Here is a 15,810-nt window from a genome sequence, read left to right as displayed (position 1 = left end):
TATGGTAATAAGTTGTCATATCACACACTTGTATGAGAGATGAGGAATATCCCACTGGGATATACCACCTGAGAATGAGAAACCACAAAATCACTTGGACCACATATAGAGATGCAAAATCTTTTTTTTTTTTATTTTTTTAATGTGTAGCCCAGGCTGGCCTCAAACTCGTGATCCTCCTGCCTCTGCCTCCTTCAGAAAATCTTACTGGCCAGAGAAGCAACATCTTAAAACCAAAAGACAAGAATTGTAGTGTTTGAGCCTACTCAGCACAATATGTAAATACTATAAAGTGGGAACTCAAAGGGGGTGGAAAGACATAGGAAGAAGAGGAGAAGAGGAACCGTGCTGTGAGAGAACTCTGTCCTGAGACACTCTGCAGCAAACTTAAGTTCATGCACTTCTGTATGCAAACGTGGTTGCAGGTGAACAAGACACTGTGAGCAACACTTAAGGCATGACAACATCCATTTTGACTGAACAGCCAAGTTCTGGCATAACATTCAGGAGGACCATTGGCCCCTCACTGTAGCAGGAATCTTAAAATTTTCTTTTTAATAAAATCAAACCTGAGCCAAATATTGGCGTGAACACTGGAAGATCAGAGAGACAGAACAAGCCACAGCTACCTCACCTTGCCGGATCCTCAGCTGGTCTTGTTTCCTTAGACTGGAGCCCTCTGAGCACTCATCCAAAATGAATCTCAGCTGAACTGTGCTGCTAGAAGCCTGAAAGCTTAACCAGCCAAATGCTTAACCAGCCAAATGCTTCTAGTTTCTGGTCCTCACGCCTTATATACCTTTCTGCTTTCTACCATCACTCCCTGGGATTAAAGGCTCAATTTCTGGGATTAAAGGTGTGTGTCACCATGCCTGGCCATTTCCAATGTGGTCTTGAACTCACAGAGATCCAGAGGGATTTCTGCCTCTGGAGTGCTAGGATTAAAGTAGTGAGTGCCACCAACTTCTAGCCTTTGTATCTAGTGGCTGTTCTGTCTCTGACCTCACTAAGTTTATTAGGGTGTACAATATTTTAGGGAACACAATACCACCACACCTCACCATTGTGTGGGCTCCCAATTCAAACTCCCAATGACACCTCCAGCAGGTGGGAAGGCAAAGCTCACATCCTGGTCCTTCTGAAGCTGCTCCTCTGAGCTCTCTGCTTCCCACTGTCTTCACAACTCACTCATGGGCACTCTCCACTCACTGGGCCACTGGCCACATCCTGACACAGCTCTGGTTAGCAGCTGTGGGAGGAGGCTGTCTCTCTCCTCATGTCTGTCTTCCCTTGATCCCTGCACTGCTGAGCAGGAGCCTTGTGAGTTCACAGAACTGTTGGGAACAGTTGGGAGAATTAATGGATCACAATATACCAGAGGGAAAACTTAAACTAGTTGCTAAAAATGAGATCATTTGAGTCCCTCCTGCAGAAGTCTTCCAGCTCACACCCACATGCTCAGCCTTCAGCTCTTCCAAATGCTTCCCTTCTTGAAATCTCCTCTGGCTACTCCCATGTCCATACACATAACAAGGAAGCAGCACATGTTTTGCTGCCTTGAGGCTACGGATCCAGGGGACCTAGAATTTTTTATCTGAGGGAGTAAAACTTAACTGTTTGGGGCCTGCTAGAGGGAACACACACACACACACACACACACACACACACACACACATACACGCATACCGGATCTTTCTATCATCTCTCTCAGTTCTTCATTTCTTTTCTTACCTCTATCCATAAATGTCCCTTCTGACTCTCTTGATGTCTTCATTCTAACTAACTTGATTTTTTCCCTTATATCGTAAATACCCCATTAGAGTCTTTCAAGCAAATATAAAATTATAAGGTGGTTACATTCTATTTTTCAGGTGAATGATTACAATGAATACAGACAAAAACATGTTTCTCATTTCCCTTACATGATTAAAACAAAATCATCCCAAGAACCCACATGCATTCACCTCTAAGTAACTTGTTGTAGTTGAACAGAGTATAAGCAATCAGGGCATTTTCTCAGCCAGTTCTTTTCCTGGCAGGCTGTATACTGTGGTTACAAAGATAGGACCAATCATTTTATTATTTATCTCTAAAAGTAAACTTATAAGAAATCTTAGAAAGGGGCTAGAGAGATGGCTCAGAGGTTAAGAGGACTGGCCGTTCTTCCAGAGGTCCTGAGTTCAATTCCCAGCAACCACATGATGGCTCCCAACCATCTGTAATGAGATCTGGTGCCCTCTTCTGGCATGCAGGCAGAACACTATATATACAAAAAATAAATGGTTATATCTGGGATGGTGATGGTGTTCATTTTCCTGTTCACAAGTATCTGTATTCATATCTTTTACACCTGACCTGTCGAAGAAAGACTTTATCTAGACTTTTACCCAGTTCATAGGAGGTTACCTCTCTAATTCTTTGGACTTCCTGGAGGTATTGGGAAGGCTGCTTTATGATGGTATGTCATGAAGCTTTATGCTGCTCAGTTCTTTCACAGTTCATGCTAACAAGACAATTCATATTGGGAGCTCACCATTTCAGAAACACTGACCGTGCTATTAAAGTGTGCTGGCTTTGAGCCATAAGATGTTCACCCTGGCAGGGAAGTGATGCTGAAGACTGAGTTCAATCTCTTGTAACCTAAACAATCACACCTATATAATGAACCCTGATTAATCTCTGAACATCAGAGCCCAGATGAGTGCCCCCTGGTTGGCCTATTCTGTATACTGTCTCTTATTAACATTGTGGGAAATGATACATAAATGGGGTCAATGGAAGTTCCCTATTTGGGACCCTCCCTGACCTTGCCTGGGATGTCCCTCCCTTTAGTTCTGCTTTGTGTTCTTCTACATAACAAAACTATAATACTAATATAGCAGAATCATTAGTTCAGTGTGTCATCCTACAACTTATAAATCTGCAGGTATCAAGGGATCCTGGGACTCTGCAGACAGTTGACTTGAAGTAAGGGCACCCTTGGGATCTCCTGAACTTGAAGCTCAAGTCTGAAATGAGGACAGCCTTTGGAGTCATGGCCTAAACTTGTAGAATAATTTAATTAGTAAATTAAATTTTTTCCGCTGTGGCTTATCAGAACAGCCATTAGAAACATTTTGGGGATAGCTGAGGAAATACAGGCAAGATCACACATCACCTGAGAAAAGAGTTGTTAAATTTTCTAAGAGTGATAGTCGTATAGTTTTTTTCTACAATGACAATTTCAGATGATATATACTGAAATATTGACTGAAGTGTAATGTATCAAACTAACTCTCAAGTACCCTATCAAGTAACATTTTCATATATGTGCACATACATACACATATCAAATTATCTAAATGTCAACAGTTGATGATACCATCCAGCCAACTTCTGTTTCAAAATACTTCTGACAAGAAGTTGAAAAGCCTTCCCAAGTGTTAAGCAGTATACAGGCTCCCAAGGGACATGTGGGTCTCCTTAATGTCCATCCACAGGGCACAGGCTGTCCCTAACGTGGCCTGCACCAACCTGAGACACGAAAAATCATGGGTGTGGCAGTAGAATGTTGTTCATCGTCTTCTTAAACTTGATGTGGATAAAGTTCACCCAGCCAGCATCACCCACCATGAGAGGCCCACATCAGCCTCATGGCACCCACAGCACCTGACACACTAGCCATGGGGACCAAGATCCTGAATGGGTCCTGGTAGGGCAGGTATTGGGGGACATGAGAAAATGCTGATGGAAGGGCACAACTGCCAGAGAAAATGTAAGTAAGCACTGAGGATCAAAATGACAATAGGTAACAATGTCACCCTGTCTGTCTGAATTTGTTTAAGAAGATCTTAAATGTTCTAACACCACACACATACACAAAACAGACAACAATGTTAGGTAATAGAGGGTGTTGTTAACCTGATTGTGGTAGCCATTGCCCAATATGTTTCCATATCAAGTCAAGATATTGTAGTGTAAATATATGTATTTTATTTGTCAATTATACATCAATAAATCCAAAGACAGGCTGGGCGGTGGTGGCGCATGCCTTTAATCCCAGCACTTGGGAGGCAGAGCCAGGTGGATCTCTGTGAGTTCGAGGCCAGCCTGGGCTACCAAGTTAGCTCCAGGAAACGCGCAAAGCTATGCAGAGAAACCCTGTCTCGAAAAACCAAAAAAAAAAAAAAAAATCCAAAGACAGAGGAACAAAGAGAGAGAAAAATGGGTAGAGGAACCAAACCATACAAAATTATCATCAAATAACACTTTAGGAATCTAAGAATGGACACAGAGTCTCTGGTATATGTAGCATGAATCTTAAAGAGTCTTTATTAATAAAATCAAACCTGAGCCAGGTATTGGGGTATATGCTGGAAGATCAGAGAGACAGAACAAGCCACAGCTAACCTCACCTGGCCAACTTCTCAGCTGATCTTGTTTCCTCAGACTGGAAGCCTCTGTGTCCTCATATCTGAATGGCCCTCAGCTGAACTGTGCTGCTCAAAACCTAAAAGCTCAACCAACCAAATGCTTCTAGTTTCTGGTCCTCATGCCTTATATATCTTTTTGCTTTCTACCATCACTCCTTGGGATTAAAGGCTGACTTTCTAGAATTAAAGGCGTGAGTCACCATGCTTGACTGTATCCTTGAACAGATGGATTTCTGCTGTGGGATGTTCTGTATGGCAAATGTGTTGCTCTGATTGGTTAGTAAATAAAACACTGATTGGCCAGTAGTCAGGCAGGAGGAAATATAGGCGGGACAAGGAGGAGAAAATTCTGGGAAGTGGAAGGCTGAGTCAGAGACACTGCCAGCCGCTACCATGAAAAGCCTCATGTGAAGATGCCAGTAAGCCACGAGCCACGGGGCAAGGTATAGATTTATATAAATGGGTTAATTTAAGATATAAGAACAGTTAGCAAGAAGCCTACTACGGCCATACAGTTTGTAAGCAATATAAGTCTCTATGTTTACTTGGTTGGGTCTGAGCCGCTGTGGGACTGGCCAGTGAGAGAGATTTGTCCTGACTGTGGGCCAGGCAGAAAAACTCCAGCTACAAATTTCTGCCTCTGAAATGCTAGGATTAAAGGTGTGTGCTACCAGGTATAAGAGAAAGTCTCATTATATAAAAGAGTAAAGGATGAATAGATAAGTATTTGTGAAGACCATTATAATCAAATGGATAACTCTTGGCTGCCTACCTAAATTTCTATGGACATCTCTTCCACAAGAAGATCTTTCCAGATGTCTGTGTAATGCTGGATAAAAATGCAATCCATGTCCATGGAGAATGCTTGATTCATAAGTATATTTTCTTTATCTGACAAACTGACTTCTGTTTACCACTGCAAAGGAAGTCATTCCAGCCCCAACCAGAATCTCGATGATTTACTCCAACACATTTTTCATTGACATGGCTGGGCTCACCCGGGTGCCAGAACCTGGAAGGGAAGAAAGAGCATCAGTGTGTTTCCCACAGTGATGCTGGGAAAGAGAAAACAGGAATCACAAGCCTCAGGATAGAATGGGAATTTGTGGAAATCAGATACAGGTGTGTACAAATCAACCGTTCTGCACCACCCATGTCTGACGTGTCCCTGGAAACAAGGTCACCACACTCAATATTCTCTTAGCCTGTTACTTAATTTTCTCCCAGAACACATCCCAAGGGCTACTTCATCCCTAGGTCTTGGTACCCAGGGACTGTCATTCCATGTGCTTATTTGTATGATGAAAAGGTCTTTCCTTATTCTCATGTTTAATTAAAGTTTTTTTTTCATTTTACAATAGTGTTATTTTCGAGACTGGAGAACTACTTAAAATATCTAGATAATCCACTTATTTCTGTCATCTAGGACAAGTAATTTACTGTCCTGGACTCCTACCTGTCTCCTCTGAAGACTGAGAAGGACAGTAGCATCACTACCTGTTTCTCACAACAGAAATCAGGATAGAATGTGGGAACATACTAAGATATTAAATTTTTTAAATAATTACATAAATACAACACACATATCAGATTGAGGACTTTTGATTTATGAGAAATAATCAGTTATGATCTTAAAATCAAATTTTATTATAAAGATATAAATAAAAGCTGGAGAGATGGCTAAGGAATTAAGGGTGCTTGTGCTTTTCCAGAAACTGTGAGAGTTCTGTTCCCAGCACCCATGTTTGCACAGTCATGCCACCTGTAACCCCAGCTCCAGGGCATCCAACACCATCTTCTGGGCTCCATAGGTACCCACATACACATGACACACACTCATACAGAGACACAGAACCAATGTAAAGAAGAAAGCCAAGAGGTCAGAGCTCAGAGCTAAAACCTTACCCTTCCTCCCATGGTGGCCCTACCTCTCTGAAAGAGACCTACTTCCTGTGTGTTTGTCTTTAATATAGTCTTTCTGTTCTGCCTTCTCATTGGTTGTAAACCCAAACACATGACTGCCTCGTCACTGACTGTAAGTACAACCCTCCAGGTCTTAAAGGTGTATGTCTCCAATGCTGGCTGTATCCCTGAACACAGAGAGATCTACCTAGCTCTGTCTACCAAATGCTGGGATTAAAGGCGTGCACCATCACCGCCTGGCTCTTGATATGGCTCTAATAGATCTGACCCCCGGCAACTTTATTTATTAACATACAATTAAAATCACATTTCAGTACAAAAAATACCACCATATACACACGAATAAAAATAAATTAAATCCTATTTTAAAATATATAGAGAGATTGAAAGCATAATAAAACCCACCATGGTGTAGCACCTTGGTTGAGTGCCCTGGGTACTTATCATGCTACACTCTTCAACCTCAGTTTCCTCATCTGTCGTGAGAATATCAATGACTTGTGTCTCACAGGACTCCTTGATGAGGAAATGGGGATAAAGTAACTCCATCCCCAGCAGTCACACCAGCAGGGAGCTGTTTTAGTTTCATAACCAACAGCTGGAACACCCTAAAGTCTTCTCATGCTACAGGACCCAGGACTCCTCTAGGTTACTCTGGACTCACGTGGCACTTTCATTGTATGGTGTCTGATCAACCCAGCGCCACTGTCGGTGACCTGGATCCGAAAGCCCAATATAATAAGCAGCTTGAGAATCCAGGGTCTTGGTAATGAAATCCTAAGAGGAAAGAGAGATACAGCATTCAGCCTGGATGGAATGCTTCTTTTTCTGTTATAGAATTTGTATAAGATCTTTTAAAAGTTATTTTAACTATACAAAAGTATAGATCCAATGTGATGCACATATGGAAATACATAATAATCAAATCCTATTCATCTCTCTAGGTCCATCAACAGTTTTCAAATTATAGACTGAACTCAAGTATACATTTTAGAGGAACACTGTGATATTTTGACTGACTTTTTTCTGGTCACACAGAGATGAGAAGACAAAGAAAGGATCAAGGAATAGAAGAGCCACCCCCACCCCCAGGAGTGCCATCTTCTCCAGCTGACCAGGACACAAAGTCATCACTCAGAGGCCTGATTTCCATGACACTGGAAACAATCTCTGTCCATGATCATAATGAATTCTGATCTCAGACTCACTCCCCTCTTTTCTTCCCCAACACCATTCTTGAATGTTGTGCATGAGAGAATTTAGCAGATTTAAGCATTCTCCATTCACAACCTCAGATATTTCATTTCTGATGATTGGCTGTGACTCTCCTGATTTGATCCCCTTTCCCTAATCAACTCTGCGCCCTCCTCTGTTAGGCAGTGGGTACTACAGGAAGCATTAGAATACTGTAATCACACACAGCTCTTTCAAGCAGAAACATTTCATCCTTCCCTCCACCTCAGATGTTGCATTTCTGTTGCCATGGTTCCTTGTGGGTTGTTCAGCTTCACTGAAGCAGGGGCAAGGTGTAGCATGCCAAGGCTGAAGCAATCTTTCCAGCTTCCTGATGCAAAGCCTTCTGCCACATCAGCAACACCCATGTCAACAAAACTCCCTCTTAGTAAAAGGAGGCAGACAGCAGGCCAGGCCCACGCCCCACTCTCTCCCAGGATGCACCTGCTCTTCCTGGCTGTGGATCACCATCAGATGAGCACCCATGCTGGAGCACTTCTCCTCACTCTCTCTCCAAGTTGCCGCATCAGTGGAAGTGAAGTAGCAGTGGGAACTAAATGGCTTCCAATCCTTTGGGCAACAGCTCCAGACTTCAAGTTTATGGGAAGAAGAAAATGTAAGTGCAATGTCATAGAGTCATTTTAAAAGCTGCTTGATTTGAAGACCACATGGAAGCTGGGACTCTGGACTCTCTGTCAGGTGCCAAGAAACCCCAGCCTACCACTGTCGACATCAATGTCACGGCCCCTTTATCCTAACAGTTGCTGTCAGGAAAACTGAGTGTATAGAACCCTCAGATGCCCAAGACATAATGCAAAACATTCTGGGTCTCCAAAGAATAGAACTCATCATACCAAGAACCAGAAGTTCTCATATTACATAAATATATACATATTTACACATGAAAACAATAGATGCCAGTAACCAAGGCAGCAAAATTTCAGAGTTAGCAGACATTTTTAATTAGTGATGATAAAAGTGGTAGTCAATGTATTGTAACAAGCAAGATAATAAATTATAGGTTTAATCTAAAAACTTTAATGTCCATGATATTTTTATTTTCAGGATGGAAATAAAAAGATTCTGGAAAAGGTTTTAAAAACATGTAAACCAACTCTGTGAATTCAAGACCAGCCCAATCTACAGAGCAAATGGAAGACAGGCAACAAAACTACATAGAGAAACCATAACTCAGAAATATATATATATATGTAAACCATGAACAGAAAAAGATGTAAAGAGCTGAATGGAAATTTTATATCTGAAACACATATTTTAACTATTCCAGGATGTTAATTGCATCCTGAAGGCAACAGAGATATCAGTGAACCCTCAAGGAAAAAAAAGTGAAATGAAACAGAAAAATAAAGTCTCATGTAATAACCCTAAATATCTACAAATGAATGAAGTCATCATAGAAATTCCAAGATTCTTCATAAGATAAATGAACAAAACAATCTCAAAATTTATAAAGAGAGCACAAAAAAAAACTGGATAGCCAAAGCAACCATGAAGAAAAAAGAATGATGTTGGAGGTATCTCCAAACCTGACTTCAGGCTACGCTATAGAGCATGGTTCCACAACAAAAGTACACATATTGATCAATGAACACAAAAGAGAACCACAAACATGAACCCACACAGATATAGCCACCGGACTTTTCACTAGAAATACATATCGGAGGAAGATAGGCTCTTCAACAAACTGTACTAAGAAAATTAGGTACCAATGTGCAGAAGAATAAATCTAACTCCATATCCATTCTATGTGAAAATTGACTCTAAAATAAAGTCTAAATGGATTAAACACCTTACTTTGAGGTTTGAAACCCTGAAGTTGTTACAAAAAAAGTAAAGACAACATTTCAAGATGTGGGCATAGGCAAGGACTCCCTGAATAGGTCTACAGGCTTCCTTACAGCAAAGAATATAGTGAGCAAAGAGAGAGAGAGATCTGCTGAGAAAGGCAGGAACCCCAGACAAGCTCAAATGGTCTAAAGAAACAAGTGTTTCCAAAAGGTCTCTTGTCAAAGACAATAAACAAACTGTGCCTATTTAGGGCCAGATGGTGTATTCCAAAGACATCTCAATTACAGATGTCAAAGACAGTCGAGAATCTTTACTTACTCGGGGGCAAACTGATGGATAGCGTTAAGCACTTCCCTCTCTTTCCTAAACCTACTCCCTCTCTTTCCTAAACCTAAACAATACACATTCATCTGTCCACCTTTTAACTTAGTTTACTAGAACAACAAATTCTCTATTTAAATCTTGAGTAAATTACACTTTGTAGACACTAAAACTGAGAAAAACACAAGAATATACACAGACCAGCATAAAAACACACACACACATACACACACACAAACACACACACACACACACACACACACTTATGAAAACACTTGAGGGACTACAGAAATGGCTCAGTGGTTAGAGTATGTACTACTCTCACAGAGGACTTGAGTTCAGTTCCCAGCACCCAGAGCCTGTGACTCACAACCACATCTAACTCCAGCTCCTGGGATCTGACCCCCTCCTCTGCCTCTGCAGGCAATGCACTCACGTACACCAACCCACACACAGGCACGTGCATATATATGTATATTAATTAAAAATGAAATCTTAAACACACACCATTGATCATGACTCCCTGGAGATGCTCACATTCACACCAGCAGATTTGCTTTATTCTTTCTGGAGCTCCTTTTTCTTTCTAATAAATGCTGCTCAGTCCAGTATTACTTCTCCCTCTCTGAAACTCTTCTTTGTTGACACTAGGCTGCCACACATTCCAATTATGCCTGATTGGAGACCTCTAAAAAAAACTCCACAGGCAGCTGGTACAGAGTGTGTGGTATGAAGTCATGTTCCCATTGTGCCCATTGCTGATAGAGCTACCCCAGAATCTTGTTGGAAATACTGGTTTTAAGCACATTAAGATTTACCTTTCAAGAGTGAATGCTGTTTTGTACACTCCAACTCAGTGTAATTCAGTTCTTTTATGATTTCTTTTTCATCAAGAAGCTGAGAATATTTTTTAGACAAAGCTGTAAAACAGAATAAAAACAATTCATTTTCCTGGTAGTGCTAAGACTTGACTATTTACTTTCACTTTCTTACATTCTTTGTAGAAACGAGATGTATAAATGTCCAATTACCTGAGTAGTTAGAGCCAGCCTGGGGAAGATTCCCCATCCCCACAGAGTGTGATGGCTTTGGCCCTAGCACTTGGGAATTAGAATAAGATATAGAAAAAGAATCAGGTCATCCTTACTATACAAGTTAGTAGAGTTGGTTCGTTGGTTTTACTAGTTAGTTGGTTGGCTTAGTTAGTTGATTAGTTAGTTAGTTTATTGCTAGTCTGGGCTACATGAGACCCTACCACAATAAAGACAATTTTCCACCGGGCGCTGGTGGCGCACGCCTTTAATCCCAGCACTCAGGAGGCAGAGGCAGGTGGATCTCTGTGAGTTCGAGGCCAGCCTGGGCTACCAAGTGAGTTCCAGGAAAGGCGCAAAGCTACACAGAGAAACCCTGTCTCAAAAAACCAAAAAAAAAAAAAAAAGACAATTTTCCATTACTCCACAGTCAAGATTACACTACTCCTAGTGATTTATGACCACAGATATTTTTCAGGAAGAGCTGGAAGGACAGGACAGAACCATGACCCTGGGGACTCTTCAACAATTAATGGAGAGTACAATAAAGACTACATCTTAGGTGATAAGTTCTATTCAGTATGTGAGCACCCCAGGAAATGAGGTGAGAGATGAGCTAATTCAGAGCAGTTCCAGGTTACCTGAGCACGGAAATAAAAGCCCAACACTGATCAAAAGGTCTTTGTTTTCATCCTCTTCTTTCCAGTATCTCCCTCCACCACAGCTAGCTCTGACTTCCCAGTGTCCCCACACTTTCCCGGTGTTCCTAACTTAAACCTAACTCACCTTTCCTAGAGAAATTGAATTTTCTTTCTTCCCTTCCTCATCTCCCACTTGTTCCTGGAGTCTCTAGATTCCGGCTTTCCCTTCTGCTCATTTACCAAACATTCCTGAACTAGATGTCAATGGCTCCTCATTTAATGATCAGTCATCTTCCTGTGGGACTTCTCACATTACCCTGCCCACTTCTCTTCCTCCTTAACTGTTGGGAGACAGTGGCTCCCTCTGGTTTTGCCTGGTCCTGTTTGCTGCTGTTTCCTGTCTTTCCTACCTGTTTTCTTCTACATCCACCTCTCTTAAAACGGAACATTGCACTCAGGTCCTTCTGCATCTCTCTTTCTCCTCCAAAATCCTCTTCCTTAGTGATATTCATTGTCCTGGGTTGTTGGGGTGGGGGTGGGAGTAGAAGTGGTTGTTTTGTTTTTCAGTCTATTTTGTTATCTGCTGCCTATAAGCAAAGGAATTCTAAAATGTACACCTCTTCCCTAAAACATGTTAGTATGCATCAACTAAACTGTGCATCTGAGATTTAGGTGAACAAACAAAATTAAATCATCATATTCCAACCCAAACCTCCTGCTCATCTTCTTCTTCAAATTACTTCATGAGTGCTAACTGTGTGAAGTCAGAATATTAAAGTCATACCTCACTCCTCTGTGTCCCCTATTCTCAGCTATCCATATTGACCAAAAAGTTCCCTCCTTTTGTCCAAGTTATCTCCTCTCCTGAGCATCACTCACATGATCCTTGGATCAAAACCCTAGTGCTGCTCAGATGGATTCTGAATTAGTGTCTTAATTTCTCCTTCCCTTCGTTTTCACACTCTGTAAGAGCACACTTCTCTAAGTCAGTTTTAATTTTATCATGGCCTGCTTCAGATTCTTCAGTGAATCTCCATGACTGTGGCATATTTGAAACACTGGACACACTCCTTATCCTTCCCCATGTGAACATCCATTTAGACTATGCCTTTGCAGTTCCCTACTAAAGAAACTGGTCTGTGTCTACTTCACCTCATCTGAGCTGCCTTTAAGAGTTCGTTGGCCACTAAATTACACAAAGGCAAATGTGTGTGCTCCATGTTGGGCTTGGCTTACTGCCACCATCCATCCTGAAAGTCTGAAGTTGCCATGGGAAGCTGGGTTGTCTGTTACTGATGCAGACTGCATGAGAATGAGTAAGTTCACCTAGGACCATGGGAATCTCCCAAGAGAGACCAGTCTCTGTGAAACCACCAAGCAAGAATAAATAAATAGTTCAATTAACCTACTAAGTTTTAAGTTGGTTAATGGTTCAGCAAGAGCTACGAAATAAAATAACATTAGAGGGGATACCTGTGTGATATAGTATGAGCTATATTGTGATCTAGGTACAGTTTTGTCTGCTCCCTACAGTTTCATGCTTAGTTCTCCATGTAGCACTATACATGACAGTAATGTGTACTTATATTTGCCCATATTTTCCATGCCCCCACATGTCTAGGACATTGCTGGCACACACAGGTCTAGGTGTCATCTGCTCCAAGCTTTTCTTAGCCCCCTGTGCTTACTCCTTACTTCTCACCTGCACAGCATTTCCCATGCAATTTGATAAGCACTGGTTCACTTGACTGTTCTCTACATTTCCTGAGACTGGGGACTGTTGATCTTTTTGGACTCTCTGATATGTGGCCTAATATATAGTAAATGGATATTATTAATTATTGAATGAATGAATAAACATCTACATAAAATATATTTTATGCTTTTTCTTTTTCATAAATTTGAATGCCAATCCATAGAGAAATCCAGTATTTTCTAAATAGCTTCCAGGTCTCACATGATCTGGAACAAAAATAAATGATTAGAAGGAACTCCACAGGAGCACTGTCCCTGGAATAGCTCTGACCATCCCTTCTCCATCACCCTGATCATTCAAAAATATAAATATTTGTGCATCCAATGGATCTGGCTTCTAAATACTGCTAAGGAAATACAGATTCATCCTCAGTACTGGAACCTAACACAGATGCCCCAGGATTTCACTCTGTGACACCAACAAACACATACTTGCTTCTCCAGTGAGACTGAATGACTTTTACAGAAGAGTTTTCTGAAACAGAGAGAAATTCCCAATGTCATCCATCTCTCCAGACAGTGTCTGTCTCAGGTTTCTGGGTCACCATCTGTCCAATGAGTCCCTTTCCTTCTCTGTGTTTAATTCTTTCAGGGGTATACTTACTGATCAGAGCAACTAAGCATAAGATTTTCAATAGCAGTAAAAATATTATGATTGAGATGAGGAGTAATTTGGAGAATCTATGACAACTTTCATGAGTCCTGGTCTTCTTTTGAGGAGCTAAAAGACAAACCAAATTCATGTCTTCAGTTCTGTTCCTATTTCCTCTTCTTTCTCCTATTTTACTCTTTGTGCATAATAAACAATAAAAACATGATGTTTGAAATAATAGGAAAATATAATTGGAAATAATTATATTCCTTATATATTATATTTATATACTATATACATAATATATACATATATAATTTATGTTAATTATAAAAACATTACAATATACATAAAATCATTCGTTCCTGACATTGAGAATGATTGTTCTCAGTCTTTTGGTATGTATCTTTCCTAAAGTTTAAAGATTTTACATATAAAATACATATTTTCCATAATTAGAACACCATCAATACCACTTAGTGACCATCATTTTCTTTGACATTGCATCATGATTTTTTTCCATTATATTTTTATGTTCTATTTTGAGACAGTGACTGGTATGTACCCCAAGTTGACTCCAATTCATTTTGTAGTCCAAGCAGGCCTCAAACTCACAGCAACCCCCCTGTCTCTAACTCCTGAGTTTTGTGATTACAGGCTTGTGCCAGCACAACTGGATGGTAATTTTTCTGTATCATCATGTCTTCTTTATTAGTTTTATTATGATTGCATAGTATTCCATTATATACTTTTAAAGCTTCCAGCTTGCTTCCAACTTCAAATATGCAATACTCAAGAAGTCACATTTTATGATAAAGTCACCACGTTTTCATTCACCACTTCTAAGAGTTACAATACTTCCCAACCATGGATGAGGTCCTGGGTTCTGTCCCCATCACAGGAGGGAGAGAGTGAAAGAAGATACTCAACACCTGGATACCAACAGACTATGACATGTCACCAGATAGAGGGGAAATCAGTATGTATTGGTTTAGCTTTGAAACAATTTGTTACACATGTATATATCTGTTTATATGTAAAAAGGATACCATAACATGGGTGGTGGGATTTTCTCTAGATGGCAAAAGACAACACCTTCTCTTCTCCATTGTACAATCCCACAACCTTTCACATCTGTCTACAGGCAACACACTTGGTTGACGTTCCAGTGACCCAGAGGCATGGCCAGTGACTAAGATCATCTTTGTTCTTTACACCATCACTCACTAAAAGCAGCAGAAAATGTTTTCTTACCTGGAGGAGAGTCTGCATCCATGTCTGTGGAATCAAGTTTATTCCTGAGGTTCTTGTTAATATAAATGTTTTCTGAAAACGTGTTGAGAATCTGCCCTCACAAAATGTATGCCATCCCTTCTTTAAAATAGATCCTGAACGCGAAACAAATATGGCAGCAAATTGTCCCGATACCAGCTAGGGATGAGAGGCAGTAACAGACAGCTGCCCTGAGCATACACCATGAGGTCCAGTCCCCTGACCTGCAAAGGGAGAATCACAGATGGAGAACGCACCCAGGATCTGTATACAATCATAGAGATACCAAGAACTCAATGGGGGAGAGAAGAAAACAGGAAGGAATGGAAAAGAGGAACCAGGCCGTTAGAGAAGTCAAACTCCTCACAGAGTTGAGATTCTGACACTCGGTCTGAGCTGACCTCTACAATAAAGCCTCCATTTCCCATCTTGTGCTGTGATTCCTACTCCCACAACCTGAAGAGCTGCCTCTTAGCCTACCTGAAGCTTTAACTCCACACTCAAGTCGCCCCCATGGACAGAAGAGTTCTTCAACACAAAGACACCTCGTACACACCCTAGACTGTCCTAACTCATGGAGTCAATGTCTTCGCCATGCTCGGTCTCTGGAACCCCCCAACAGCTCTATATGAGGCATGGATAGTCTCCTAAACCTGCCTGTGCTCTGACACCCAGTTCTTCCACACCCCAGCAAGGACTTCCTCGTTCTCTTGAAAGTCACTGAGTTCCCGCCTCGTGTTTTCCACTCCCACACTCTCTACCTTGCCTGGTCCCTGGAACCCACACCTGATTTACACTCTGCAAAAAAGGTCTCCGGATCC

General features: G+C 41.1%; 1 protein-coding gene across 1 annotated transcript; it reads right to left on the bottom strand.

The window, feature by feature from the left end:
• Nucleotides 1-4,177: 4,177 nt before the first annotated feature.
• On the bottom strand, nt 4,178-15,417 carry LOC143272245 (C-type lectin domain family 4 member A-like). Its single transcript, XM_076566110.1, has 7 exons — nt 15,328-15,417; nt 14,972-15,062; nt 13,730-13,846; nt 10,517-10,618; nt 8,013-8,158; nt 7,000-7,112; nt 4,178-5,424 (listed from the first exon to the last, which is right to left on the bottom strand). The coding sequence occupies exons 1-7, from the start codon at nt 15,415-15,417 to the stop codon at nt 5,283-5,285; spliced, it is 801 nt and encodes a 266-aa protein (XP_076422225.1). The 3' UTR covers nt 4,178-5,282.
• Between the last annotated feature and the right edge of the window lie 393 nt (nt 15,418-15,810).

The sequence above is a fragment of the Peromyscus maniculatus genome, chromosome 3 (genome assembly GCF_049852395.1).
Source record: "Peromyscus maniculatus bairdii isolate BWxNUB_F1_BW_parent chromosome 3, HU_Pman_BW_mat_3.1, whole genome shotgun sequence".
NCBI lineage: Eukaryota > Metazoa > Chordata > Mammalia > Rodentia > Cricetidae > Peromyscus > Peromyscus maniculatus.
This window is presented reverse-complemented; position numbering and strand designations above follow the sequence as displayed.

Coding starts and splice junctions, on each gene's coding strand:
- LOC143272245 (XM_076566110.1), bottom strand. CDS start 15,417: ATGGGAAATGGAGGCTTTATTGTAGAGGTCAGCTCAGACCGAGTGTCA. Junction 7,113..8,012: donor TCCACAGCCAGGAAGAGCAG/GTGCATCCTGGG, acceptor CTTTCCTCTTAG/GATTTCATTACCAAGACCCT. Junction 5,425..6,999: donor CCATACAATGAAAGTGCCAC/GTGAGTCCAGAG, acceptor CTTCCCTTCCAG/GTTCTGGCACCCGGGTGAGC.